This window comes from Phacochoerus africanus, chromosome 5, assembly GCF_016906955.1.
Source record: "Phacochoerus africanus isolate WHEZ1 chromosome 5, ROS_Pafr_v1, whole genome shotgun sequence".
Lineage (NCBI taxonomy): Eukaryota > Metazoa > Chordata > Mammalia > Artiodactyla > Suidae > Phacochoerus > Phacochoerus africanus.
The window spans coordinates 46,143,739-46,171,298 of NC_062548.1; the positions used below are offsets into that span (position 1 = coordinate 46,143,739).

The following is a 27,560-nucleotide window of genomic DNA, read 5'->3' on the forward strand; positions in this document are numbered from 1 at the left end:
TCCCTGGAGGCCCTGGGCAACGAGGCGGGGCTGGGGAAAGGGCCCGCGGTGAAACCCCTGCCCCAGTTGTCCTCGCGGTCAGAGGGTCAGAGCTGCTCCCAGGGCGCCACGTTCCACACTGTCCCCAAACTGAGCTCAATGGTCTCAAGGTCCCACTTCCCAGCCGGGTCCTAGCAGAAGTCCGTCTGCGCAGCCAGTTCCACTCTAGAGGTAGGCACAGACACGCATGCCAGGCCAGGCGTGTTTCCCAGGGAAGTTTTGCCTTTGCTCAGGGGAAGGTGCCTTAACCCAGAGGCGTGTGATGTGCCATCAGAGGGGTGACTGCTGTCCCAGGCCTGCTCTGGGGGGACACAGAGGACCCCAGGAGGGTCCGCTTGGCCTTTCCTGCAGGCTCGGCTGTGGTTCCCGGGGTGTCCCAGTCTCAGTTTGAGGGGCAAGAGGGTGATGGGCCATGGCCGGGTGGTTGGGCCTCTGGTCAATCATGACAGGTGTCTGTAAGGAGCAGGGCGCTGTGTCCTGGGGTCACCCAGTGCAAAGATGTGACGGGAGGGCCACTGCCCAGGGCCACGTTCCCTAACAACCTTGGGCGGGGGGGCCCTCATCTCCCCATCAAGTCCGCAGGGCAGGGGGGTGGCTGGAGGGCTGTGGGTGGCACGGTCCACCAGCCTTTTCCTCTCTGCCGCCTGGCCTGGCCCAGCTGACCAGCTGACCGTGCAGGCAGCCCCAGGCCGGAAGACAGCTTGTGCGGTCGGCACGCCAGCAGCCCTGTGGAGTGGCGGCTGGGAGGCTGCTCCTTCTGCACACAGACCCCACTCTGGACCCACTCAGCCGGGCTGGGCCCCTCTCTTGGGCGCTGCCCAGAGAGAGCAGGGGTGCTGTTCCCCCTGAGACAACGGCGGTGGGGGTCCAGGGGATGGCTCTGGCCTTCCCCACCCCCACTGCTGACTCCCAAGGGACCGGGAGAGGCCACGCTACCAGCAGAGGGGGCAGGCTGCCTGCAGTCTGTTGCCAACTCCCAGGGGAAGGAAGGGCCCCTCAGCATTCGGAGGACAGCTCAGTGAAGCCAGGGGACCCAGGAGCCCTGGAGAGGGGGAGGAGGCCAGCACTTGGGGTGTTGGGAAAAGCAGGGGAGTCCGGGGAGGGCATCCAGCAGCAGCCGTGGAGGCTGAGCCTGCGGGTGGGCCTTTCTGGAGGTTCGGGTGGGAGGATCCTGCAGCTCCTAAAGGGGCTCAGCACCTGAGGAGCAGACTGGGCCCGTCTGGGCTCCTGAGGGGCACGGGGGGGGGGGTCCTGCCAGAGGGGCGAGAGCTCAGCATGGCTGCAGCCTGACTGCCTGGATGCGGGGCTGCGAGTCAGGTTAGCCCACTGAGGGCACAGATGCCCGACCCCCTGTCCATCCGCGGCCAGGCTTCGTGCCCCTGCGCGTTCTGCCCGAGGCACTCCCAGGCACATCTGCTCCCACACAGCTGGCACACCGTGTGCCCGGGGCCTGTCCCACTTTCCACCCAGGAGTGGGCAGAGTGGTAGGTCATGACCCGGCCACTGGGCCCCACCCCCAGCGTGTTGGGACAAGCTTGGGCCCGGGGAGGCGGCTTCTGCCCTCGAGGCCGTGTCACCGGTGGCCGAGCTCTGAGGCTTGTCTCCAACGTGGCCCTGAGCCCTGAAACCGCTGTTCACGATCCGTGGGTACTCTGACATTAGTGGGGACCCAAGGAACAGCCCTTTCTGCTCTCAGCTCGTCCTGGTGTGGGGTGGGGCGGGGTCACGCAGCCCCTGCCTCTGTCCCCAGCCAGAGGCATGGCGGCCATTAACCTCCCCTGCCTGCTTGCCTGCCTGTCACCTCCATTAATGCCTGTACTTGTGCACTGGGGCACGTGGGCAGGAGGGTCCAGCGAGTCCAGGGGGACGTTGGTACAGTGCCTGGGGCAGGCCTGTCTCATCCCCTCAGTGTTCACACCAGGACAGGTGTGGGGCCAGGCCAGCCTCTGCTTGCCCAGCGGGTAGCAGCATGGGGACAGATCCCAGGCTGGGTCTAGGAGCCCCGGCCAGGGGTCAAAACTGGCTGGTGGCCACGCGCTCTCACTGATGAAACCTGTGGCTTGTGGCCGCCTCCCCCTGCCCCCCGCCCTTGCCAGAGCATGGGTTATCCTTGGCAGTTCCTCCCGTCCCGTTCGAGATGGCCCGTTCGCGGTGGCCCTCCCCCTCCCCCGGCTAGCTCCCTCCTCTGGAAGCCCCCGCGGGTCACCCTGGGGCTGGGAGGGTGCCCTCTGACCCTCCGTCTACTGCCTTGGGCCCTGGACAGAGAGGTTCCTGGACGCGCCTGGAGGCGCCAAGTGGGGCTGCAGAGAGAGTGAGCTCTCCGCCGCGGGAGGCATGCGAGCTGGGGCCGGGGCCTTCCGCATCACCCAGGCGGGTAGGGGGAGCAGCTCAGGCCGCGGAGCCCCCCCGCCCAGCTTTGGAGCCGCACATGGGCGGAGCGGCGCCTGGGGCCGACAGCAACCATATGTTGGAAGAGGAGCTGTGCGCGTCCCTCCGCGGCCCCCGGGGCCCGGCCTTCCTGGGCCTGTCACAGGCGATTTTCCCTGCCTGAGTGGCAGGCCGGCCAGAGGGCGGGGCCGCAGAAACTCGGCGCTGCTGCTCGGGGCGCGTCCCCCACGGCTCTTGGCGCCGGTCCCGCCACTCCCTGCAGATGCAGGTGCCGCGCCTGGAGCGGGGGACCCTAAGATCCCGCCGGCCACGCGCCTCGTGCGGTCACCCCCGTCCAGGTCAAGGTTGGGAGCCCGGGAGAGGAGCTGGATGGCGGGCCGCCCGCTGCTCCGTCGTGGGCGGGTGCCCGGGGCGGGCAGGAGCCTCCGCGGCGCCCAGAGCCCAGAGCCGCGGAGGAGGCGGGAGGCCGCAGCTAATTTGTACACTAAGTGCTTCTGACAGGGGTGCTTCACAAGTGAGAACACACTACCGCCCGCCTCGGGAAGGCCAGGCCGCTGCGGCCGCCGGGCGGCCTGGGCGAGGGGCACGGAGGGGCCGTGGGGACCCAGCCCGGCAGGGGGGGCCAGGGGGCCGGGGGGCGGGGCAGGGAGAGAAGGGGAGGGAGGTGGGCTCGGGCCGAGGAGCCCCGGTGGCCGGAGGCTCGGAGCCGGCAGAGGGCGAGGGACCGAGCGGAGGTGGCGCGGCCCTGTGCGTTCCTCACACGGGGGCTGGGGCCCCGACCCCACGAAGGGACTCGCCTGCGGGTGCCCAGCGCCTCCTCACCCTGCGGCCCCCCCCTCAGCGGGAGAAGGTCCAGCGCGGCCGCGCAGCCGCGGAGGAGCAGCGGGCGGCGGCTCGGGGCGCGGAGGTGAGATGTGTTGTGGCAGCTCCCCCGCCGCCCCGGGCCCGCCCGGAGCCAACACTGCTGGTGGCTTTAATTGCTTTCACATTCGATAGGCTGGCCGGTGACAGGCCTCTTACACCCGCCGCCGCCGCCTGGCCCTGCTGCTCCGCGCCCTCGGCAGCCCCGCCCGCCGGGGCCGGTGGCCGCACTGGGGCCGGCAGAGGCTGCAAAGCGTGTGCCCGCCTTGGCCACCACCTGTGAACCGGGGTGGGTGGGAGGGAGGGGGGCACGGCTGCCACCCGCCGGGGCGATCTTTTCTCCCTGCGCGGCCTCCCGCGCCATCTGCTCTGCAGGGTGAGCCTGATGGATTCAGACGGCCCTCTGGCCACCCCCCCCCCCGGGGGCCGGAGGCAGGTGACCCTCTGGGAGAAGCGGTGCCCACATACGGTCTGGTCCTTCTGTCTGCGTGGGACCGAGGCCTCATGGGGCCCAGTCTGCCAACTACCAAGCGGTCTGGCCTGAGCCTAGCCCACCCCGACACCCCGGCCTTCCTGGGGCGCAGGCGGCAGGTGAGCAGGGTGCCCCCAGAGGCTCCCTGTGAGGCTGACCCGGGGCGCTGGCTGAGCTGCCCCAGGGAGCCTGGGTGCCCTTCGGCCCAGCTGTGCCCTTGGACCAGGCACCCCTGGGAGGGGGTGACAGAGAGACTAGGGTCCTTACAAAACAAAACATTTTTTATTTGGTCCGTCGGAGCCTGAGTCTGGAAACACCCATGGAGACATCCTACAGGGATGGTGCTGACAACTGATAAAATAGTCTCTGCGTTACAAGAGCTGCCCTATGTACAGGGTTAAAAATACTCACAGCTCAGAGTACAAGGAGTACAAAGGAGGCCCGAGGGGGAGTCTAGGGCTTCTGGGGGCTTCTCCGGGCCTAACCGCCCCCCACCCCCAGAGCCCCACGGAAAGTGAGGGGCTGCAGGCAGGGCCACCCGCTGCCTGGGGGCCGCAGGGCAGTAAGGCCGGGCGGGCCTCTGGGAAGCTGGCCTCCGTCATCCTTAGGCGGACAGGGAACTCAGGGCTGAGCAGCCCCAGGGAGGACGCTGGGCTTCGGAGGCAGGCGGGGCTTGGGGCCGCACCTGCGCACGCCCAGGCAGGGCTGGCCCAGGGTCTCTCCTAGACTCTCATTCCCAGCAGAGGGCAGGGGAGGGCGAGCACCCGCCTCACTCAGCACAGGGCTGGCCCGGGCCCACCTGGCCTGCTGCCCCGACCGCAGCCGGGCATGGCTTCGATCCTGACTCGCGCGCCAGGCATTGCATAGTGTCCCTCCCCACCCTTGCCAGAGCCCAAGGTCGCCAGGCACCTGCCTCCCGGGCCACACTGCTGGGACTCCAGGGACCCCGGCTTGCCTCGTGAGGAGTCAGGGTAAGATGGGTTCTGGGGGCCAACTGGGGAAAAAGGCTCCTGATCTCATACCCTACAAGGGGTGGTGGTCCCTGCTCTCATTCTGGGGTCCCGGCCTCTGCGCCCAACAAAGGGGGTGGTCCCTGCTCTCGCCCTGGGGTCTCAGCCTCTGAACTGCCCAGATTTTGGTTTCGGGTCTCAGGGCCTCACCTGGGCTCTGGGAGTCCGAGCCAGACCTCCAGGACGGTTGGTCAGAGGCGCTGGCACACAGCCCCTGGAGCTGGAGGCCACTTGGAGGTATTCTGCGTGGAGGCTGGGAGGCCCTGGACAAGAGGGAGGGCAGGGAGGAAGGCCCAGGGGAAGCCGCCCCCGCCACCGGCAGTCCCTTGGGGGGGGGTCCTGAGATTCTGGTTCAAGCGTCCTGTGTTGGGGTCTCCCTCGTAAAGTGCGTGTGGGGGCAGGCAGCTGGGGGCAGGGCGGTCACAGCGGACGGGGACCGTGCAGGCCAGCGACCTCGGGTGTGAGTGGGGGGCTGTGGCTGCCCCTGGAGGTGGTCCAGTCGCTGAGGAAGGCCTGGGCTGCCTTCCGGTGGGCCAGACGGTGGGTGATGGAGAAGCCGGCGTTGCCCTCGAGCTGGGACAGGATCACCAGGACCTGCCTGAGGGAGGGGCGCCTGTGAGGGCCTGGGCGGGGGGTGCGGGCGGCGAGGCGGGGGCGGTGCCCACCTGTGCAGGGGGGGCACGCTGTCCTGGGTGCGCAGGCTGCCTCGGGTGGACACCACGTTGAAGCTGTCAGAGCAGTCACACTGCACGTGCAGGTAAGACTTGGGGTGCCGGTTCTCCACCACCACGATAAGCCCCGCCCAGCCGTGAGTCAGGTAGTAGCAAGTCATGCCCTCGCGGCCCTAGGCACAGGTGGTACCGGTGTGGGTGGGCGCCCCCCCCAGCCCCCTTCCCCCTCCCCCCTCCGGACCCACGGCGCCCACCTCGTGCCGCTCGCCCCTGCTCTCCGTGAGCAGGATGATGGCATCAGCCAGCGTGGTCGGCTGGGCCTCCACAGGCTCCACCATGACGAGCCTCGAGCTGTACACGGCGAGCACATGGCCAGGCGGCTCCGGGGCGCCGCGGGGTACCCGGGTGGAGGGGCTGGAGGCTGTGAGGGGGCGGTGGGTGAGGCCAGCAGGCCGGCTGGGGGCGGGAGTGGGGCCGGGCGCGCCGCGGGCGGGGCCGAGGGTGCCACCAGCGGGCCGGGGCCGGGGCCGGGGCCGGGCGTGGGGCCTCACCCTGCGCCCCCGGCGGGCCGGGCGCGGGGCCCCAGTGGTTGAAGGCACAGCACACCACGGCGTACTCGCCGGGCTCCAGCATCACGTCGCAGTTGACGAACTTCTTGACGGCGCGCTTGCTGTGGGCCAGCAGGCGGCCCAGGCTCAGGCGGCCGCCGCCGCTGAAGGACGCGCGGAACACCAGGACGCACAGGTCCAGGAGGTGGCTGTCCACAGAGTCGGCGCGCCTGCGGCGGGGGGCGGGGACGGGGGCGGGGTCAGGGCCGGGCAGGCCCCGCCCACCCCGCTCCAGCCCCACCTCCGGCTCGGGCAGGCCCGGCTCTGCTCACCTGCTGCCTTCCTGGAAGAGGGCGAACTCCAGGGACGCGCGCTCCAGCACCGTGAGGGCCGTGACGCCCACGGGCCCGCTGGCCGAGCTGGGGAAAGAGCCCTGCACCCGCGCCTCCTGCCAGTCTGAGTGCACCTTGCAGATGTCCACGGAGTCGAAGTACCTGGGCAGCGAGAGGCCAGCCCCACTGAGCACCCCCCACCCCAGCTCCAGGCCCAGCCTGTCCCTGGGGCCTTGCGACCTCAGCAGGCATCTCTTGGGATGGGTCTCTCCGAAGCCCTGGTCCCGGCTGCTGCCCGGGGCTGGCACCAGGGGGCGCCAGGCCCCAAGGCTGCCCAGCAGACACGACCTTTGGAGGCAGAAGCACACCCCAGGCCCCCCGGCTGGCAGGACCAGAAGGCCAGGCTCCCCGGGGAGCTGGGGCCAACACAGGTCACCCTCCCCGCCCCCAGTGTCCAGTACCTGACAAAGTCGCTGTACTCCATCCAGAAGACGCCCTCGCTGCTGCCATGTGGCATGAGCTCGCTTCGAAGGTGCCCCGGCCAGTGCGGCCACTCATCGGACCAGCTGCCATTCCAGGAGAAGCGGCCCCACGGGTTCCGGAGGCGCAAGAGCCTGTGGACCACGGGGCTGAGGACCACGCCCAGGCCCCCAGGCCCCCGACCACACATCCACACCCCGAGCCGTCCAGGGCCAGCCCAGCCCTTACCTGGAGCCCTGGACGTCACGCACGTCCAGGACGGAGTAGGCATGGCGGGGGCGCAGGCCCAGGCTCTCATAGGCCGCGTCGTCCACCTTCATGTTGCCGCCCCCGCAGGAGGCGCCCATGAGGAACCTGTGTGGGCAGTGCAGCCCTGCTGACCAGGGAGCCCTTGATGACCAGCAGCCTCGAGACCAGGGAGCAGGGAGGGGACGTGCCCACAGAGGTGCGGATCCCTGGGAGACCCCCGTGAGGCACACGGGACTGAGGAAGAGCTGGCTGAGAGCTCAGAGGGCCCAGGCAGGTGAACTGGTGGGCCCAGGTCCCTCAGAGGGGGTGCGAGGCTGGTGAGTCCTGCAGCTCAGGGCTGCAGCTTCTGGAGGGGGTGGGGCCACGACACTGCCCAGGCCCAACCAAGGGACAGCTCAGCGCCCACGCGCCCCCTCTCCCAGGCCTGGGGTCCTGGACCCCCCCCACAGACACTAGCACATCAGAGCTCAGAAACCGCCCCTCACTTGGCTGCTCCCACCAGGGGCTGGCATGGGGTCCGTCCCTCGCAGCTCCAGGAGGGCGTGCGTGGTCACCACGGGCCCAGCTCAGGAGAGGCCTTTTTGATCGGAGCCAATGGCCAGCATCCTGCCTGCTCCCCACCCCACCTGGGCAGGTGGGACGGCCGGCCCAGCACGGGGAGCTAGGCCTCCCAGCTGTGGTCAGCCCCTGCCAGGAACACCTTGTGACATGTGGGTGCAGGTCGAGGGCACTGGCCCTGCTTCTCCCACCACTGCAGGCCCCGGCGTGGCCGTCCCTCTTACCCAGCCTCCTTAGAACTCAGCATTTTGGCCCAGATGAGGTCAGTGTCAACGGGCTCCTCGCGGGGGTTAGTGGAGCTGACCTGCAGCGCCAGGCTCTCACAGGGAGCGCCGGTGAGCGTGGCCAGGCCCTCGATGGCGCGCCCTGCCTGGAGGGCAAAGTAGGAGCCATGCAGCTTGGCCAGTGCCTTCTCGATGAGGGCCACCCACAGCTGCTTGCGCTGAGCCTGCAGGGAGGGCTGGAGTCGTGAGGCCCGCCCGTGCCTGGCCGGCGCCCGCCCAGCGCCCGGCCCGCCTGCGCCACCTGGGAGAAGAGGAGGCAGCCGGCCTCGTCGCAGGGCAGCATGTCGTCCACCAGCACCGTCGTCCACGTGCCGTCCTTGCAGAGCCGCACCTGGTAGGCGCCCTCCGCACACAGGCTGCGCGTGACCATCACCCGCTCAACCAGGTCCGGCCGCTCGGCCAGCACCGCCAGGGCACTCAGGAACCTGCGCGAGGCCGGCGCTCAGGGACAGCAGGGCGGGCCCGCCAGCCCCCCGCCCCGAGGGGGCGCCCCGAGCTCACCAGCAGTTCCCCAGGAGCCCCTGCAGGATGTCCGAGGGCCGGAGAGTGTGGAACACGGACCAGGACGCGCTGTGGTCCCTGAACACAGAGCAGTTGATCTCGTGGGGTCGCAGCCACTGTCGCACGCGCTGCTGGACACTGTCGCCTGCAGGGAAGCCCACAGACTTGGGCCCGGGGGGGAAGCTGTCGTCCACAAAGTTCACGCTGTTCTGCAGAGACCGTGGCCACACGTTCAGGCCAGACTGGACCCCCCCCCCCCCACGGGAGCACCCTGCTGGCTGCTCCCCAGAAGGAAGAGTGGGTGTGTGCGCCGCCCCCCAACCCCTGAGAATGGCTTGGCTGGGGCCTCATGTGGCCCACACCACCCTGTGCGGGACACTGCAGGCTGGCGACAGGTTGGCGGGAGGTGCGGGAGCCCTGGGGAGATGGTGCAGCCCCTCACCCTCTGGGTGCCCCAGGAAGTGGGGGGCAGCTGCCTCTGCGGGTGGGGCCCTGGGCTCGGGGCTCCCGCGGCACCATGGGAAGGACACGAGAGGTCTCGGCGGCTGCAGGAAGCACCGGATTTGCGCCCACCTCCCCACAGGACCCCTGTCTGCAGGAGCTGACAGCCCAGCCAAGCAGTCAGCAGTGCGGATGGCGGGGTCAAGGACCCTCAAGGACATGGAAGGAGAAGCGCCCCCCCCCCGACCCCCCCAGCTGGAGAAGGGGCAGTGCGGAAGGACGGCCGCCGCAGAGGGGCCTTGCTCGGGCCAGCACACACCTCCCGGCAGAAGGCCACAATGTTCTCCCACAGGGCCTTGGCCTCGCCCTCGTCTGTCTGCCGCCGCTTCTCCACGTGCATGCTCTCCCTGCGCCTCAGGGGCGCCCGGCGCTGGGCCACCAGGAGCTGGGGGGTGTGGCAGGCGGCACAGTGCTTGGCCCGGGGTGGGTTGAGCAGGGTGCAGGCTGGGCAGGCCCACTGGCCCGGGCGCTCGGACGGCGCCGGGGGCAAGGGGCGGCCGGCCTTGTGGACTGAGCAGGGCCCGGGTCTGTCCCCGCTGCAGTCGGGGCAGCGGGCGGGGGGCTCGCCGTGCTCCTGGAAGCCGTGCAGCTTGGAGCAGCCGCATGCTGTGCACCGGGGGGCCACCGTGGGGTTCCTGAGCGTGCACTTGGCACACGACCAGGTGGTGAAGTCAGGGCTGGAGGGGCTGGCGGGTGTGTAGCGCACGGTGTCACCGGCCAGGTCGATGATGTCGCCACCCGGCATGGCCCCGCCTGCCTCGCAGTGGGCAGGGCTGGCAGGGCCAGGTGGGCGCAGCGTCGGGCCACCCTCAGCCGCAGCCTCCTCCTCCAGGAGGCTCAGCCGCTTGCCGGAGAGCAGATCCGCCAGGCGAGAGGCCCCGCCGGTGCGCCCCAGGCCTTGGGGGGGGCCCTTGGAGCCGGCAGTGGGTGGGGGCTGGGCGGCCTCAGGCACGGGCGGCTGCAGCTGGGGGGGCACCTCGCGGCGGCTGCGAGGCACAGGGTTGTTCTGGAGGGCAGGTGAAAAGGGGCTGAAGGGCGGCCCCCCAGGGGGCTCCTGGTCTACAGCAGCGGAGGGAGGGTCAGCCTCGGCGCCCTCCCCGGGCTGGGGCGGGGCAGGTGCGACGGGGAAGCCTGCGGGAGCCACGACTTCCGGGACCACCAGGGCCTCAGGAGGGATCCTGGGCAGCGAGAGCTTTCGGGGGCCCCCGCAGGCTGAGCAGGAGCTGGCCACGGGCGTGTTGTGCAGCGTGCAGCGCTGGCAGGCCCAGCCGCCTCCCTCGCCCGCTCCCTCCGCTGGTGACCCTGCTGTCCGTGCCAGCCCCGCCTCCTCCTTGCAGCCGCCCTGGGGCTCCAGCAGGATGGTGGGGGGCTTGGGCAGGACCCCGTTGATGACGGGCAGCAGGGAGGTGCTGGGCACGGGCTCCGGGGCAAAGCCGCACACCTCGCAGGCCGCCCTGCCCAGGAGGTTGCGGAACGTGCAGCGGGCACAGGGCCACTTCTGCTCCTCCACACTGAGCCGCAGGATCTGGTCCAGGTCGGGCTTGTGCCGGGGGGCCTCGCAGATGGAGCACTGGCGCTGGCCGGCCGGGTTCAGGAAGGTGCAGCGGGCGCAGGACCACTCTCCAACCGCAGCCATGGGCCCAGGCGAGTGGGTGTGGCTGCAAGGGAAGGCGGCCGTCAGCGACTCCCCACGGGTCAAGGGCGACTCCCCACGGGTCGGAGCCGTTGGGTGGAAAAGACTCCGCAACGAACCGTGCTGGGAAAACTGCATCTAATCGCTCAAGAGTGACGCCGGGCCCTCACCTCACAGCACAGGAAGGAAATGAACTCAAAACCCACCAACCCCAAAGCTGAATATATGAAAAGCCCTTCCGACTACACAGCGTACAGCCTGTCTTTAAGGCCGGGCAGGGGAGCTACAGAGATACAGAGCCGGTGAGAAGGTGCCCAGTGTCGGCGACTTCAGGGACACACCAAGAGGTAGGACCTTGCACCCGCTCAGGGCCAGGACCAGGGGGCAGAGGGGACGGCGCTGGTGAGGATGTGGGGAAAGCTGGGGCTGCCCTGAGAGGCTGGCGGGACTGTCAGGGGTCCCTCTGTGCTGGAACACAGACAGTTCCTCGGAAAGGTAAACAGAATCCCCCGAGGCAGCAGGCCCACCCCAGGAATGTGTTTTACACACGTGAGACCTGGTGCTCTTCTCACACACACACACAGGCACTCACACCCATGCACCCACACACCCGCACGCACTCACACACGCAGGCACTCACACCCGCACTCTCTCTCTCTCTCACACACACACACTCACAGCAGATCTGCTCACAACAGTCAGGGTGGAAAGGACCCAGGTACTGTCACTGAATAAGTGGATAAAGGCGACATGGATCACTCGGTCCCCAAGAACGCATGGGCCCCGAAAAACAACAAGACTCACGCGTGTGAATGAAACATAGGCAACGAGCCGGATGGGCAAACCCAGAGGCAGGCAGAAGCCTGGAGGTTCCTGGGGCTGAGGAGGGGACGGGAGGCTCTCAGCTCCGGGGGCCTCGGGGGCGGGCAGACCTGGCCTCTGGAGGGCGGATCTGGGTGCGGGAGGCGTCTACACCCCCGCAACACCCTCTCCTACACGCACTGCAGCTGCTCTGCTTGGCAGAGAGATCAATTGTTCTTTACAACAAGGCACGAAGCTGGTGCTTCTGATGCTATGTTCGTGCCCAACCCTCCAGGAAGAAAGAAGTCCTGTCTCTTCGTAAAAACAAACAGAAGCTGCCTGCGCAGCACTCAGAGCGGACCTCAGAGCCGCCTTCCGGGCCACACGGCTGGGGCTCATGGGGGCCGGGTCAGCTCCGGGCTCCGCCTCCGTGCTGCCAAAAGCCGAAGAACTCTGCCGGGAGACAACAGGGGCATCCCCCCACCCCCGGAGAAGGGCCCACGGGCAAGGCACGAGCACGCGTGCATCATGGGCAGCCACAAGCTGGGCCCCGGGCTTGGAGGATGGCCACGTGCTCTGTGTCCCTGCCTGGCCTGGTCACGTGAGCCTGCAGAGCTGGCCTGACCCTGTGGAGACCACCTGCCACCGGCTGCTGGGTGGGGTCCCAGGAACAAGCTCAGGACAGGCGGTCCCAGGGCCCTCCTGGGACATACCTGCCCTCGGCTGCAGTGGGCCAGGCGGCTGAGCGGAGCCCGGAGGAGGCGGGAACCCAGCTCACGTCCACCCCCACGACCCCACGGCCAGTCTCTGGCCCAGATGAACATGAGGCCACACCCGGGACCCCAGGACACAAGGCAGGTTGGCAGTGTCACGGCGGCCTGCACCTCTGTCCATACCTTGATGCCACAGGTGGTGAGACGCAGTGGCTCGGGGGTCAGTGACCAGGTGTCCTGAGCAGGGGCTGGCCTGCGGGGCCCTAGGCCCTCTCCTACTCTGGTCCCCACACCCTGGGTCCTCACACAGTCCCCCTGACGCGCCGGGGGCCTAGGAGCTGGATGCCGAGAAGGCCTAAGCTGAGGTCAGAGCACCGGACAAGCTGGAAAACGAGACTACGACGGGGAGCCCAGGTAAACCCGAGCCTCAGCACAAACACGCCCAAGCTCCATGACACCGCTCAGAGGCCACCCTGAACCGCGGACATGGGGAGCCATGCGCTAAGAAACCACTGGGTCAGGAGCTCCCGTTGTGGCGCAGTGGAAACGAATCCGACTAGGAACCATGAGGTTGCGGGTTCAGTCCCTGCCCTTGCTCAGTGGGTGAAGGATCCGGCGTTGCCGTGAGCTGTGGTGTAGGTCGTAGACGCGGCTCGGATCCCGTGTTGCCGTGGCTGTGGTGGAGGCCGGCGGCTACAGCCCCGATTCGACCCCTAGCCTGGGAACCTTCGTATGCCGTGGGTGTGGCCCTAAAAGGACAAAAGACAAAAAAAATTAAAAATAAAAAAATAAAAAGAAACGACTGGGTTATTGCTTAGGGCAAAGGCCAGGCCAGAGGGAGGCTGACACCAAACACTGCCCTGCCCTCAATTCTCTGCAACCGGACAGTCAGCTCCGGGCCAAAGGGAGCAAGGGAGGTGCATGCGGAGTCGCGGGGGCCGGCCTGTCACCACCCCAGGCGCAGCCCAGGCCTGGGGCCGGCCTTGTCCTTCCCAGGAAAGCTGAAGGGTAAGTGGTGTCCGCACTCAAGGGCCTCGGCCAGGCCGCCAACCTGAGGCCGGGTTCGGGGCAGGATGTGCCCACCAAGCCGCCAAGGCCCTGCCGGTTCTGAGGTACGTTCTCTCTAGGCTCACCTCAGCCCACTTTGGGGTGTCCTCTTTGCCTCTGTCCCCAGGGGAGGCCCAGGGCTTGCAGATGGCTGACCACACGGTTCCTGACCCGGCCTGGAGGTGGTGGTGGCGCCGGAGGCTCTTGGTGGGCGGCGGGGCCACCGCATGCTGGCCCCTTCGCGGTGCCCGGGGCCCAGCGGAGCACCGCTTGCCTGTCCCTTCAGACCCCCTCTGGTCTGGGCGTCTGGGTTCCCGCAGGACCCTAGCAGCACCCCATCCTGACAAGCTCCCCGAAACCCTGGAAATAAAATGATGAGTGTGCGTGGAGAAAGGAGTAAACATACCGGCCACCAGGGACGCACGGACTGAACCAGCCCACGCCACCACTTGACGCCAGCAGGAGGCCAGGACCCTAAGTGCGGGAGGGAGAACCAGAGCCTTCCCTGCACAGCCGGGGCGGGGGGGGCGGGGGGACAGGAGACGGTCCAGCCGCTGTGCGAGACAGCCTGGCAGTTTCTCAGAAAGGTTGATGCGAACTGAACCATAAACCCCGGCAATTCTGTTCTAGAATCTACCCAAGAGACGTGAAAACACACATCCACGCAAAACCACAAATGCCCACAGCAGCACATTCATAAAGTCCAGCAGCCAAGAGCCCAAACGTTCATCCACCAACGAGCAGGTCCGCTGCGCCAAGAATGGAGGGGCACGGACCCCCCAGGACAACAGGGTGAGCTCTGAAAACATAGCGCTCGGTGCGAGCAGCGGACACGAAGGCCACAGCGTACGACACCCGCCACGGGAAATGTCCAGACAGGCACATCCAGAGATCAGGAGCGGGTGAGGGGTTGCCAGGGGCTGGAGGGAGGGAGCAGGGGTGATAGCACGCGGGCAGGGGACGCGGTCGCAGAGATGCTGCAAGGGGGACGCGGGGATGGCTGTACAACCGCACGAATGCGCCAAAGCCACCGAGCTGCTCACTCGGGAGCGCAGGGAAAGTGCATCTCGGATGCCATGACAAGAACGAGGCCGGCCGCGAGCTCGCCACGCCCCTGCCGCCTGCATCCTGCCTGAACCTCTGGATCCAAGCCCGCAGGAGTGTCCACTAGCATAGCTCAGTGGAGACCTCGGCGATGGCCCTGCAGCCCCCCCAGGAGGCTGGTCCTGCTCCTGCCTGCCTGCTGGCCGCCTCGACAGCCTTGGGGCCCACAGACACGTGAGAGCTGTGTCCGAGGGGAGTGACAGCCAAGGGGGCTGGGAGATGGAGGCGGAGGACTGCCTGGATGCCCAGGAGAGAAAGCACCACCCCGGCCCAAAGTCTGTGGACCTTGAGTGTCCGCTGCACACCAGGCCCCTCTCCCTCCAGTGAGGCCAAGGGACAGGTGGCGGTGGGGACGTCGGAGCCCGGTCCGCCCAGGCTGCCCCGCAGCGGCTCCCGCGAGAAGCTCGCCGTGTGACCCAGGGGGCCGAGTCTGGCTGCAGCTGCAGCGGGAGGAGCTGGCTCGTAGCGGTCTGCCAGCGGGACCCACGGTGCCCTCTGCTCCCCTGTGTGTGTCTCCACGTCAGAGCAGGGGCACCACACACAGGCGGGGGGCCCCAAATCCCACGGAAAGCAAGCTGGCATCTGGGGAGCGTGCCCCCCCCCGGCCGCCCCCGCAAGAAGCTCCGGCTCTGTCTGGCACGGACAGCACGGCCCGGGCCAACCACCTCCGACCAGCCTGGCACAGACCCGCAGCCTGGCCCCGAGCGGGGCTGGCGTCCCACGCCTTCTCTGTGGAGCGAGCAACCTCAGAGTCTCGGGCCCCCAGTGGAAGGGGGTCCCCAGAGGCCGCCCCCGGGGAACAGGGGCCCCGACTTCTCTGACAGCCCCTCCGCGGAGGAAGAGGTGCCTGACAGCGGCGCCCGCCCCTCCGGGCCACCCCCTCCCCGCCTTCTTACCTTTGGGCCCGGGGGCGTGGGGGCTGATGCTGCCGGGTGACCAGGGAGCTGCCCCACACATGCCCCCCGGGGCCGCTCCTACACCAGCCGGCCGCTGCCGGGGGCCCCGGGTAGGGCGGCCCCCCGGGGAAGCCGTGGTCGGACTCTGTCTCGGCGGCCAGCGAGGAGGCGGAGCTCCCCATGGCCCCCGCGACGGTGGCCACGCTGAGAGCCGGGCCTGGTCACATGTGGCCGGCGGCGGTGGGTGAGGTGGAGCATGAGGAGGGCACCCTCGCCGGAGACAGGGCGGCCGCGCTGGTCCGAGTCACAGGACAACAGAAATGACAGAGAGAATAGAGAGAGAAGAGACAGCGTGATTCGCGGGCACCAAGCCCAGGGGCCCTGACAGGTTCCTAGCCCACAGGTGGCCGCGGGTGGCAGAGGAGAGCTCAGAGCGGGCGGCAGCCCTTGGCTGCTGCTGGAAGGCCACCAGCCGCCCCAGGCAGAGGCGGCCGTGCCGTGCTCGCTGGCCTCCAAAAAGGGTGTCGGCCTTAGAGGAAGAGGACCCAGTGCGGGGTGTCTGACCAGGAAAAAGGAACGTGAGGGAAGAGAGCGAGCCCTGGCAGGACAGCCTCGGGGAGGGGCACCAGGGGCTGCCCGCAGCCAAAGGGAGGCGTCGGAGTCACCCCCATGGCCCTTCCGGAGAAGGCCAGGTGCCAGGGGAGGGACCCGGGAGGCAGCCAGGCCTCTGAGGCGGTGAGGGCCTGCCCTCCGGGGGGCGAGGGGGCCAGAGGCACCTCCCTGCGAATGAGGCAGGTCCCAGTCAGGTTTGGGGCGGTGCCAGGATCGGGCGCTGGGCCAGCGTGGCTGTTTGCGTGGCTCTCTGGCCGAGCAGCCTCGCCCCCACCCCCAGGTCGCCCAGTGACCCCTTCTCCCTACTTCCAAATAAGACCCCTGGACTCGGGCTGGCGGCGGGGGTGGACTTGGGGGGACGTGTCCTTGTACACGGGTGGGCGGTGGGCGCCCACGCCAGAGAGGGGCTCACAGGGCTCTGGCAGCGGGAGGAGTCTGGGCGCCTCTGCGGAGGGCTTCGGTCAGACGGGCCGAGGCCCCGCAGTAGTACCGTGCAGACGCATGGGGACCCGGGTGGGGCAGAGCGGCAAGGCTCCCACGGGCTCGGTGACTCCCAAAGTCCCCTTCCACTCGGGCCGGCCCTGCCTAGCACGACCAGAGCCGAGGGGGGGCAGAGGCCGCAGCAGCCCGCAAGCGCACACAGCTGCCTGGACCCGGCCGGAGGGCCAGCTGGCAGGAGCGCCGTCGAGGAGAAGGCCATGCAGATCATCTCCAAGCCCAGCGGCCCGAGGAGAAACGTGGGGAACAGGCGGGCGTCTCGAGCGCGAGCGCGCACCCACCTCACCCGCACGTCCAAACCACCAGCGCCACCTCCGCCGGGGCCTGGGCGCCAGGCCTTCCTCTACCAGGGGCGACGGCCAGCCCCCTGCGGGCCCTGCTCCCAGCACGCCCGCCTCTCCCATGCGCCGAGCGGCACCAGAACCAGGCCAGGGCTCTGAGGGCGCCGAGCCGCAGGCAGAGGACTGAGCACACACACTGGCGACGCCCGCCTCCGTCGTCACAAGGGGTCGGCGCTGCAGGAGGAGATGCCCCGCCGCCCGCGGCCACGCCTGCTCCTCCTGGCTCTCGTTGGAGAACCTGCCCTACATCGGAAGGGGCCGCTGGCCTAGATCTGGCCCCACCAGACTCCTGTTCCTCTGCCCGGCGCCTTAGAGGACAGCAGGGGCCCTCCCAGTGCCGAGGGTGACCCCTCCTCAGAACACTGGTGGGGCGTGCCTGTTGAGAGTGGCAGGCAGGGTGCCAGGGGCAGCACCCCAATGGCCTCACCTGCTCACCTCCTCCCACTGCCCCTGGGCCCTGTGACACGAGAGGCAGGAAGTGGGGCAGGGCTGGCTGAGTCCAGGGTGAGCCGACACCAGCAGAGGCCGGGACCCCATGCCCGTCCCCTTCAGCTGGGGGCTCTCGGGAATTCTGTGGGCACGAGCACAGAGCGCCTCACCCCTCCCCTCTCCCCATCACAGCACCAGGCAGCCCGGAACCAGCCCGGGATGGGGCACAGAGGGAGCCCCAGGTGCCACGGCCACCCCCGCAGGACAGAAAGCGCGAGGAGCCTGCCCTGGGGCGAGGGATGGGCCAGGACAGGGTGACCCTTCTAGGTCCCCTCCAGAAACCAGGCTGGGACCCTCCCCAGGAGGCCCGACGTTGACCTCCCCTGCCCCGCACAGTGAGCGTGTCCCCTGAAGGACACCCAAGGGGCAGGAGACACGTCTGCCTTGCGGCAAACCTGGGACAGCGGGAGGGCAGCCCCTGGCCTCAGGCTCAGTCGAGGCAGGGGTCTGGGGTCGTGAATAGACTTCTGAGGAGCGGCCCGCCCCACCCGCCCCGCCAGAGGGGCCCCCAGCTGGTGCTCAGGCTTGACGTGTGAAGAGCAGCACGTCTGCGCAGAGGGCGCCGCCCTCGGGGGAGGCTCTGGAGCCCGGCCCAAGCTCATCAGCAAGCGGAGCCAGAGTCTACCGTGGTGCCGCCACGCGCGGTCCAGGCCTGGGGCCACGGGGACTCTGATGCAGGGCTCTGGCCCTCATCGCAGGAGGTGGCTGGGGACCACGCCCCTTTAGAGGTTGCAGCTGCTCCCTCTCCTGTGAGACGTGAGACGAGGCTGGAGGCCCCAGGGGTAGGAGTGGCCTGACTCAGTGGCGTCTCGGCACCAGGTCCAAGGCCTCCCTCAGCCTGGCTTTGCCCGTGGCTGGGGCCACCGGGGAAAGGTGCCCAGGTGGGGCAGGGCTCTGGGCGAGCAGCCGGGAGCCATGGAGACTCATCTGGACCCAGGTGCTGGTGCCACCCGGCCACTCCAATGCCCTTAGGGCACACCCCTGCCCTCCCCCCTCCCCAGGCGCAGGGAACAGCCCGCCAGGCTAACACCCCACGACAGCACGGCCGTTTTCTTCGGAGAGGGTGTCGAGGTCCTGCTGGAAATCATTACAAACCGCCCCTAAGAACCAGGTCTGTGAACAGCGTGGGCACCAGCACTGCCTGCTGTCCGGCCCGCGTGTGCGCCAAGGCAGCCAAATGCTCCGCCTGTGTTTTGGGGCTTCTCTGTCTGCCCAGCACCTCGGCCCCAAAGGGTCCAGTCGTGGCCAGGGCTCAAGGCGCCTCTGTGGCTCCACTGGCACCTGCAAAGGAAGCGACTGGCAGGTGTCAGACAGCGTCTGCTCTGCTTTTGGGGCCTCGCAAGACCAAGCCACAGGTGAGGGGCCGTCTGCCACCACGGAGGCCGGGGGCTGCCTCCCAGAGGGGAACAGGTCCCCGGATGCCCTGGCTTTGGAGGTGTACCTTTCAGTCAGATGCCGAAAAGAGGAAGTTACTGTCGGCAGCCAAGGACGCCACCACGCTTCACTTTCCACTTCCGTGTTTACGGAGGAATCGAGGGGAGGCTACGGGGCGAGCACTCTCGCCCCAGCACTGCTGTCTGCCACGCGGTGGAGGGGCAGAGCCATGCTCCGGGCTGCCTGTGACCTCGGGCACGGGGGTGGGGCAGGGGCACTTCACAGGGACACGAGGGCACCGGAGCCTCCAGCTCCCCCCGCAGCGAGGCAGCCGGGCAGCCCCCGGGGGGTGGGCAGGAGGGCTTCGGCTGCTCTGGGTCTGTGCCGGGCCAGCGTGGCTGCCCTCCTTGAAACACACACACACACACACACACACACACACACGGTGACTCGGCCCAAGTGAAACCTCTATCGACCTGTTTTCCTCCTGATGTTTGCCAGCACCGTCCAGCTCGGCCCCAAGGGAGAGGGGGTGCAGCCCTTGACCCCAGGGAAGCAGAGAGCAGGGTGTGGGCAGCCGCCCAAGTGAGATGCTGCGGCAAGGACAGGGAGCGAGGCCGGGCCGTCCACTCGGTCCACCCCGGGTGCCCCGGAAAAGTCCTCGCCCAAGGGACAGCACATCCTTCAGGCATCAGGAGGCCCTCAGCTGCCCTCCCACAGCCCCTGCTCCCTGCACTGTCCTGCCGGCACCAGCATGAGCCTCCACTGGGACCCCACCTTGAGCCACAGCTGACCCAGAGTGACAGTGACAGGGTGCGGCTGGGCTGGCCCCCAAGCCCGAACTTCTCACACAGCCGCCTTCCAGCTCATTCGAAGCAAGTGGAGACCAGCAAGCCCCCCCCATCCCGGAGAGGCTGTGGGTGCCAGTCCCAACCACTGTGGGGGCCCCCCTCTGAGGTCAGAGCGGGGTCACTAGAGCTGCCTACAGGCGCGCAGCTGACAGGATGCTCGCTGACCACCTCACCTTTGGACGGGCTGTGTACGGCACAGGGGGAGCTGGGGACGGCCAAAGCGACAGCACAGGCCTGCTGGGCATTCTTGGCAGAGCAGGACAGGGTGGTGGTGGGGTGAGGTAGGAACCTGGGCACCCCTGCGAGCCTGGCAGAGGGAGAGGGAGCCAAGTCCCTGCCTGGGGACAGGGGTAATGGGTGGCAAGGGCCAGAGGTGCCAGAAATCGAGGCAGAAGATCAGGGCAAGGAACCAGCTGATCCGAGTCCCCTTGGTGCCCCTCGGGGGCAGGGGGTACCTTTGGATGGGGTCTGGGCACAGCCCTGAGGCTCTTCACTGACCAGCAAAGACCCATGAAGGAGCCACAGTTTCTGCGGATTTCTAGGGCAGCTGAGTCCTTCTTCCCAACTCCGTGTACACGAGGCCAACAGTCAGCGACCCAGACCTGGACGCGCGGCCCCAGCAGCCACGGCCGCCCCACGGCCTCCGTGAGGAGGTGCTCTGCAGAGTGCGGCCCAAGAGACAGGGGTCCAGAGAGCTGGGTGCAGGGCCTCCAGCAGAGCCCACCATCAAGAAGGGCAGGGCTCCGAGCCACTCCCGGGGGCAGGACCGCATGGCCCTCCGCCTCTTGCCCTCAGAGTCCTGGGTCTGGGCGGCTCAAAGGAGAGAAACGGGATCCAAAACGGAAGGTCCCTGTCTAAAGCCAAGCAGTCACTGAGCCCTGGGCCTGGCGGGGCGGGGGTTAAGCCTGGCTCTCAGTAGGTCACGGGGTCGCCAGCCTGTCTGCTCAGGGGAAGCAGCTACAGAAGGGAAGAGGGGAGCTCCTGCCAGGAGCAGAAGGACCTGAGAGGAAGTCAGTTGAGCCCAACCTCTCGCAAGACCCACTCCCAGCAGCCAGGCTCGGGCCTCCCAGTCCACCGGGGCCTCCCCAGGGACTTGGGCCAGGTAAACACTAGCCTCTCTCCGCACTCGAGAAAGTCACCCAGAAGTGGTAGGATCGCGTTACCCACCTCCTCCGGCAGCCCAGCCTCTAGGGGCAGGAGGGGATCAGGGGCACCCTACTGACGGTGGCTCACACAGCCCCCAGGCCGGGGCAGGGGAGGGGCTCCCAGGAGGGGTGCGGACCTACTTAGCATTCGGCGGAGGCCCGTGTCCCCCCAGGACATGGCCGCTCAGAGCCACCGGACCCCAAACTCCCAGGCCTGGCCTCACTGGGGTCCTGTGGCTGCAGTCTGGTCCCAAATTCCTGCGTGTTAGGAGGCGCCCCCACCTCCTCCAAACAAGCCCAATCACTTGACCACCCAACAGGGGTGCGCTGGTGAGGACCAGAAGGGCCCCTCTTGTGGGCAGCAAGAAGAGCGTGAAGGGTCGGCGTGCAGCCTGGCAAACCCTCTCAGGGCCCCCGTAGAAAACTTCTCGGTTCGCTCCAGCGCCAGGAGAGGGACGGGAGAACGAACTGTGGTGGCCGGCCAGTGGGCACACAAGGCGTGCCCGCGCTCCCACTCCGCGGGGCCACCGCGGGACACATCCCGAACGCAGCCGGGGACGGGACACTGCCCGGAGGTAAGGGCACTCAAGGGCAGGAAAGGTTCAGGCCGCCTCCTGTGTCCACAGCACCCTGGCTGGTCTCTCGCTGTCTGGTCCCCCAGGTCCCGCCGGCTTCTCCCTCCGGCAGCGTCCCCGGCTCGGTTGTGCCGGACCAATGCCCAGGGGACGCCGCCCGCCGGTCCCGGCCCCGCGAGGGGCCAGGCCGCTCCCCCCGGCCCGGCCCGGCCCGGCCGGCGGGACTCACCTCCGCAACCCCGCGGCGCCTTCTCAGTCCCCGCGGCCCGGGCCCGCTCGCCTGCGCCGGCCGGCCCACAACTTGTTCTCGGAGGGCGGGCGGGCCCTCTGCCACCGGCGCGCTGCCCCGACGGCCTCCCGCGCTGAGTGGCGGAACCGGCAAGCGTCTCGACCCGGCCCGACCCGGCCGGCCCGCGCCGCTCCCTGCGCCGCCTCCGTAGCGTAGCGCCCGGCCGGGGCCCCAAGGCTACGGCGCGCCCGGGGCGCACGCGGCGCTGTGAATCGCGCGCTCGGACTACCGCTCCCACAAGGCGGCGCGGCGCTTGAGGCAGGCCAGGAGGCGGAGTCCGGGGCGTTGGCCTTCAGCCACCTTGACTGGCGCCCTCCGACTTCCCGGGCCGAGCCGACCGCGAGCGCCGAGGTAGGCGCCCGAGCCGGAAAACGGGAGGCACGGCGTGCTGTGGACGCGACCGGGACTACAACTCCCAGAGTGCGCGGCGCGGGAGGAAGGGGCGGGGCTTCACACCCCCCCCCCCCCAGGTCGCGGCGCTTCCGGCTGCTGCTGTGCTGGGCGGCGAGGGGCTGCGGCCCCGGACCCCTCCCGGGCCCCCCGCGCTACGCTTGGCCTGCTCGCAGAACCGCCCCCTCTCTGCCAGGCCCCCTCTCCGTCCTCTTCCGTCCCGCAAGGGCTTCCCGGTCCTGTTTCGGTTTCGCTGGGATGGACCTGCGCTGACCACGGCCGCGCCACTCTCTGTGACCCGGGCAGGTTTCTTGCCAGAGCTCCAGTTTCTTCTGGGCCATCGGGGAACCAGTATCCCCGAGCCGCTGGAAGGACGGAGTGAGGCACACGCGCAGCCCAGCGCCAGGCAGGGAGGAAGCCGCGGGGGGGCCTCCGAGCAGAACCCGGCCGTTTGCTCAGAGCCTTTCCCTGCACTTTGGATAGTCTGAGGTCACTCTCATACCCAGCAGCCGCGGACTGAGGGTAGGCGCTGCTTCCAGGACCCCCGCCCTGCGTCGCCTAGGTGCCCGGGAGGCAGCAAGACCCTCGGAAAAGCGGATTGGTGTCAGCGGTTTTACCGCAGCAACTGAAGCAGGGCGAGCCTGCAGTGGGGAGTGGGGATTCAGAGGGCGGAGCTCCGGGGACCCTGGCATTCAGAGGAGCTTGGGGAGCCGGAAAGGGCACAAGCCACGCAGGAAACACAGAAGCAAGGCCCCCTCTACCAAGAGATTCAAGGAGAGTGGTTTGCGGTCCCCTTCTGCCTTCAAGGGCCAAGTCCCGCTGGTGGCTCAGTGACTGCAGGCCCCCTTCCTTCCCAGGCCCTTTCCTTGTGCACTGCCTGAGGCAGCTGGGTCAGAGGTGGTGTCCACAGCCCTATAACCTCCCGACGAGAAAAACGGCCAAAGGTGAGCCGTGAGACCTGTTGGGCGAGGTTCCTTCCAGCCCGCTGCAGTGCTAGGGAGTAGGGAGAGAGCAGGAGCATCTTCTTCCAGGGAGGGGCAGGGCCCTGCTCTTGCTCTTGCGTCAACAACCGGTCAAGACAGGATCTGCTCTGGGGGACTTCCACCAGACTGCTTCTGGGCTGGGACATGGGCGGCACAGGTCCCTCCCACACTCTGGGCACCTCCACCTGGGCCCCTTCTGTGAGCAGCTCTCCAAGAAGCGCTTCCTGGGCAGTGGCCTGGCACTGCCCTGCCTGCATTTTCAATGGTTTTCTGTCACATGTTCTCCCACCCCGGCTGGGCTGTCACCCCTGCAGGACCAGGGCCGGGACTAGACAGACTGCTGGTGGGGCCAGCTGGCCGACAGACAGGCCCCCGCGGTCAAGGGCCCAGCCAGGCACAGGGGAAGCTGCTCCCCCATCCCCTTCCTGGTTGTGGCCTCGCCTGGTGCAGTGAGAGGCCCCTCCCCACAACCTCCCAGGCAAATGGACCCTGTAGGTTCCAGACCAAGACAGGGACTGTGCCCCCAGTGTCAGAGCAGAGGCAGTGGCCTCATTCTTGGCCAGCAGAGACTTGTTTGGTGCAGCCAGGCTGGGGACCAGACCCTCCCAGAGCCCCACTGGCCTCCGGAACCTGCTGCGTTGCCTCGGCACCCCCAGTGCTGAGAGGGCCCTCCTTGCAGCTCCACCAGGAGCCTGAGGGTGAAGCCTGTACCCCAGCCCAGGCACGATGCTGCCTTCCCTGGCTGCCCCTGGCCAGGCCTGCCAGTCACACCTGGCACGGACTGGGCCCTTGGGGTGGCCAGGTCCAAGCCCCAGTCCCACAAATGGATGTGATAAGGAGTCGGACTAACTCTGGGGAGCCACCCCCTCAGCACCAGGGGCGTGGGTGGGGGCCATCGTCCTCTCCAAGCCCTTCCTCCCCTGCGCTCCTGGGGGAGGCGGGCTCCAGGCAGGGACTCCTGGGACACATCACCCCCTCCAGCTGCCCCCTTGACGCTGCCCCACACAGTGCCTGGGCTCCTGGCGACCCTAGGAGGCCTAATGCCACAGCCCAGCTGAGGACGAGGCCTGGGGACCCTGCTTGCAGGCTGGCCAACCTGGTGTCGCTGAGGGGCCAAGTGGGCAGCAGACTTGGGTTCAGCCGTCCTCTGCCCCCCTGGGCAGGGGCCCCAGTTTCCCCATCTGTGTGTGCTATGCAGGTGGCTCAGGGCTGAGTGGTGGGAGACGGGCGCCTGGGCCAGGGGTTCAAGTCTTGAGGACCGGGAGCTAACAGCCTCCCTTCAAGGCAGACGTGGCCACTCACCCGCAGACGCTCCCGTGACGCGTGAGCTCTCCTTCCGGGCCCCCCGCCCAGCTGTCCCAGCCCAGTCCCACGGGGCTTTTGCCTCATCCTGACCCCACGTCCCCCAGGATGAACGCCCCAGCCCCCCGCCTGCCATGGTAGCAGCCGGACTGCTCTTGGGGGTCACGTCCTACCATGGGCCCCACCCTGTCGCCACATGCCAGGGGCATCCCTGGCTGGACCCCACGGTGGGGGGGGGGGCGGCCCAAAGGTGCAGCCCCGCAGCCTTTGGGAGGGGTGGGCTTGACCAGAAGGTCTCCTGCTGTCCGAGCCCAGATGTCACTGTGGGCAGCTCCTGGCCTGCCCCTCAGCCCCCACGGGTGTAGCACCCCCTTCAATCTGTGCTGCGGCCCTGGCCTCGCTCGCACGTCGTCCAGCCTGTGACCGCCCTGCCTAGAAGTCTTTCTCAAGGGGGCGAAGACAAGGCTGGGGAACGAGTCAGTGCCTGGCGTTCTGGTGACAGTCTCAGGGCAGTTCGCGCTCAGAGACAGACCTGGGGGCAGGGCGGGGCGGGAGGCAGAGTCCCAGTGTTTATTATGGTACATATATATATTTCATGTGTATACACAGATAGTTTTCTCTCTCGGAAGTATTAAAAAATTGATCAACCTTCAATCTATAAAAAATACCTACTCTACATGATAGAAAAATCTCTCCTCCAAGTTTACACTGATTTACAGCCAGGCCTTCCCCCACATGTGCAACACGCGGCTGCGTCTTAAATCCTAGGGCAGAAGGTGGGCCACGCAGAGGGTGGAGGGGCACAGGGCCACGCACACGCTCACACACGGGCGCACGCGCACAGCCGTGGCCCACCTGGGAGCACCAGGCGGCTCCTGGCCAGTGCTCGGCCTGGGGCCAGGCCCTGCAGCCCCCGGGGAGACGCGGCTGCTCCTGGCAGTGCAGGCGCCGGGCAGAGGCCTCCTGGATGGAACGCCCGTCCCAGGGAGGCCTTGATCTGAGCACCTGGAGAGCCCGCCTGGCCCCTCCTCCTGCCAGGTGCACCTCGGGGAGGTGCCACCTCGCCTCCTAAAGACGTCACACTCCCCAAGGAAACGTGGTTCCAGCAGCCTGCACCTCCGGGGCGGCAGAGACCCGCACAGGGAGGGAGGGCACGCTCTGGCGGCAGCACCTGCCACAGCCCTGCCTGCACCCCCCCAGGGTCAGAGGGGCAGCCGCCACCACCGCTGGGTGGACTCTGGAGTCACAGGAGGGTCAGCACCCCAGGGTCACTACGGCAGGTCCGGCGGTGGGCACAGCCCGTGGCCTGGGGGGCCCGGGGCCCAAAGCTGGACCAGGGGGTCCCTTCTGGCTGGGTGGTGGCCTGAGGAGCCCCAGGAGCTGGGAGGGGCCTGCAGCTCAGACCTGGCCTGCACTGGCCTCGCCCACTTGTCCTCCCAACCCCACCTCGGGCGCCAGGGTCCCAGGGCCTCGACGCCATCCGGGGCAGCGGAGGCCTGGGTGGCACCGTCAGGGTGCCTGGCGGGGTGCAGGGAGCAGCACCCCGGTGGGGACCCATTTCCTTCTGTTCTGCCCTGACCGGCGGGAAGTGGCGGCGGTCACAGAGGGGCTTTCCCCAGCTCCAGGCACACAGAGGTGGCACGGCGGGAGGCCAGAGCCGCCGGGGGCCCCCTCTGTGCCACCCAGGGGCGTGCCGGGGCCGCCGGGGGTCCTGCGTCCGGGCCCGGGGGCGCGCGGGGGCTGTGCTGCCTCTACTTGACCTCCAGGATGGACGGGTTGGTCTCCATGATGGCCACGATGATCCTGTCGATGTAGTCCTGCAGGCGGAAGTTGATCTCCTCCTGCTTCTGGATGGCCTCCATGAGCTGGGGAGGACAAGGGCTCGGTGCCGGGGCCAGGCACTGCCAGGCACGCAGACCGGAAGCCCAAGGGGCCAAGCCGAGAGCGGGGGGGGGCGGGGGAGATACCTCGTCGCGGGAGACGGAGCTGATCTCTGCGGCCAAGGACTCGGAGAAGGCTGTAGAGAAGAGGTTCTTGGCCCCCTGGATGCTCAGGTTGATGATCTGCCCATTGAGCTCGTCGTTCTGCTCCTTCAGGCTGCGGTTGTCCTGGGGCACATGGTGGTGTCACCCCGGGGGCCGCGGCAGAACCTCCCCGTGCCCCACGCCAGCCCCAGAAGCGGCAGCACGTGCCCAGCGCCGCACCTGCTTCAGCCTTCGGACCTCCTGCTCCAGCTCGCTCTCCCGCGTGCGGCTGTTGTACTCCTGCAGGCCTGCGCTGCTGCTGCGGCCCCTCCTCTGCTCCGCCTCCAACTTGAAGAGCTGCAGGTGCTCCAGCTGCTTGCGCAGGTCCTCGATCAGCTGGGGCAGGGGGGTGGCTCAGCCTTGGCTTCAGGACCACTGGGTGGGTCTGTGCACCAATCCCAGAGGAGCGGCCCCTCCACCCGGGAGTCGGCCCACATGCGCCTCGGGCGCCGCCCTCACCTCCTGGGTTGCCTCCTTGTCCCTCTGGAACTGGTGCCTCTCGTGGCTCAGCCTGTCACCTAGCTTCCTCCTGTTCTCCTGCTCGTCACTGAGCCGCAGCGACAGCTCCTCAATCTCATCAAGCAACTTCTGCTTCTCCTGCAATAATGAAACAGCTGCCGTGGAGCCACTGCGTGTGTAGTTCACAGGTCGCCTGCACTGTCTGAGCCCGGGCGCCGCATCGAGGCCTCCTATCGTGGCTGAAACGCAGACCCCAACCTGCACACGTGGCGGATGGGCCGGGGGGCCCAGGGACAGTCTCTGGGGAGCGGGGGCTGACTGGCGCCCACTAGGCGAGGGCTGGAGCCCAAGTGTTCCCAGACGTTCCCAGGGTGCTGGGCTGCCCAGGGGACAGTGGGTGAGGAGGGGACGATGGGCCCCCGGGGTCCCACTGGGCAGTTCTTCAAGGACATGATGCCTGGATGCGAACAAGGGATTAAGCTAAGCGTCACTCTCCGGGACCGAGGATCCTGAGAAACCAGATGTCTCCCAGCAAAGGGACAGCCAGGCCCTGACTATCCCTGCTCCCCACACCCAGGCCGCAGCACAGCTCCCTGACTGCAGCTGCACCCCTGCAGAGCCCTGCTTTGGAGCACCTGTCTGGGCACAGCCAGTGGCACCGGTGCTAGGCACAGGGGCCCGGCCAGCACCTCACCTCCTCTAGGCGCTCGATGCTGGCCTTCAGGCAGGGTGTGCAGGACCTCAGCTCGCTGTTCTCTTCATCCAGCTGCTGCAACCTGAGGCACAAGAACAAGGCTGGGGCCCTTGGAATGATCCCCCAGCTGCCACACGCACCCACCAAGGGCCCTGGGCCGAGGCTTCTCATGAGCCAGGCTGGCACACACATCCACCTTAGGCGTGGGGAGCTCAGGTTTACAGAAAAGCTGCACAGGTGAGTCCCTGTGGACCTGCGCTCTGCCTGGCTTCTCGGAGTGTCTGCTCAGCCCCATGGGGTCCACGACCAGATTGGACACAGCTGTCAGCAAACCACGGACATACCCCAGCCTTCCCACTGAGCGCCCCCTTCCAGGCCAGGGTCCCCACACTGCACCAGCCATCAGGGCTCCTTGGCCCCCGCTAGCCTGCAGCAGTCTCTGGACG

At 68.1% G+C, this 27,560-nt stretch overlaps 2 protein-coding genes and 1 long non-coding RNA gene across 8 annotated transcripts in view; 1 reads left to right on the forward strand and 2 right to left on the reverse strand.

Annotated features, from left to right (window-relative positions):
- Window positions 1-4,023: 4,023 nt before the first annotated feature.
- Window positions 4,024-21,457, reverse strand: CAPN15 (calpain 15). 3 transcript variants are annotated; one of them, XM_047781107.1, is made up of 14 exons: window positions 21,203-21,457; window positions 15,089-15,382; window positions 13,175-13,448; window positions 9,154-10,552; window positions 8,394-8,602; window positions 8,134-8,317; window positions 7,833-8,056; window positions 7,030-7,155; window positions 6,783-6,935; window positions 6,322-6,483; window positions 5,993-6,219; window positions 5,696-5,862; window positions 5,436-5,614; window positions 4,024-5,368 (listed from the first exon to the last, which is right to left on the reverse strand). In XM_047781107.1, exons 2-14 carry the CDS (start codon window positions 15,147-15,149, stop codon window positions 5,191-5,193), a joined length of 3,543 nt encoding a protein of 1,180 aa, XP_047637063.1. In that variant the 5' UTR covers window positions 15,150-15,382; window positions 21,203-21,457; the 3' UTR covers window positions 4,024-5,190. The 3 variants fall into 3 exon arrangements, with proteins under 3 accessions (XP_047637063.1, XP_047637064.1, XP_047637065.1); XM_047781108.1 differs by lacking the exon at window positions 13,175-13,448 and having other exon boundaries at window positions 21,203-21,456; XM_047781109.1 differs by lacking the exons at window positions 13,175-13,448; window positions 15,089-15,382.
- LOC125127690 (uncharacterized) lies at window positions 10,548-11,647 on the forward strand. The gene is made up of 2 exons (XR_007135035.1): window positions 10,548-10,874; window positions 11,535-11,647. It is a non-coding gene; the product is annotated as an uncharacterized LOC125127690 (long non-coding RNA).
- A 3,017-nt stretch (window positions 21,458-24,474) lies between the features above and the next one.
- RAB11FIP3 (RAB11 family interacting protein 3) overlaps window positions 24,475-27,560 on the reverse strand; it is a 73,538-nt gene continuing 70,452 nt past the window's right edge. For all 4 annotated transcript variants that reach the window (XM_047781114.1, XM_047781113.1, XM_047781111.1 and 1 more), the window contains 5 exons: window positions 27,115-27,196; window positions 26,421-26,558; window positions 26,142-26,297; window positions 25,905-26,045; window positions 24,475-25,802 (listed from right to left, as the gene is read on the reverse strand). In XM_047781114.1, the coding sequence (XP_047637070.1) occupies window positions 25,689-25,802; window positions 25,905-26,045; window positions 26,142-26,297; window positions 26,421-26,558; window positions 27,115-27,196 (631 nt within the window). In that variant the 3' untranslated portion in view covers window positions 24,475-25,688. The remainder of the gene's footprint in view (window positions 25,803-25,904; window positions 26,046-26,141; window positions 26,298-26,420; window positions 26,559-27,114; window positions 27,197-27,560) is intronic.

Bases quoted from the DNA above. Each gene is read 5' to 3' on its own strand.
- CAPN15 (XM_047781107.1), bottom strand. From the start codon at position 15,149: ATGTGTGGGGCAGCTCCCTGGTCACCCGGCAGCATCAGCCCCCACGCC. The intron at 8,603-9,153 runs GTGTGTGCTGGC...CGGTCTCTGCAG, and splicing joins TTGTGGCCTTCTGCCGGGAG to AACAGCGTGAACTTTGTGGA. The intron at 6,220-6,321 runs GTGAGCAGAGCC...CCCCCGCCGCAG, and splicing joins CTCTTCCAGGAAGGCAGCAG to GCGCGCCGACTCTGTGGACA.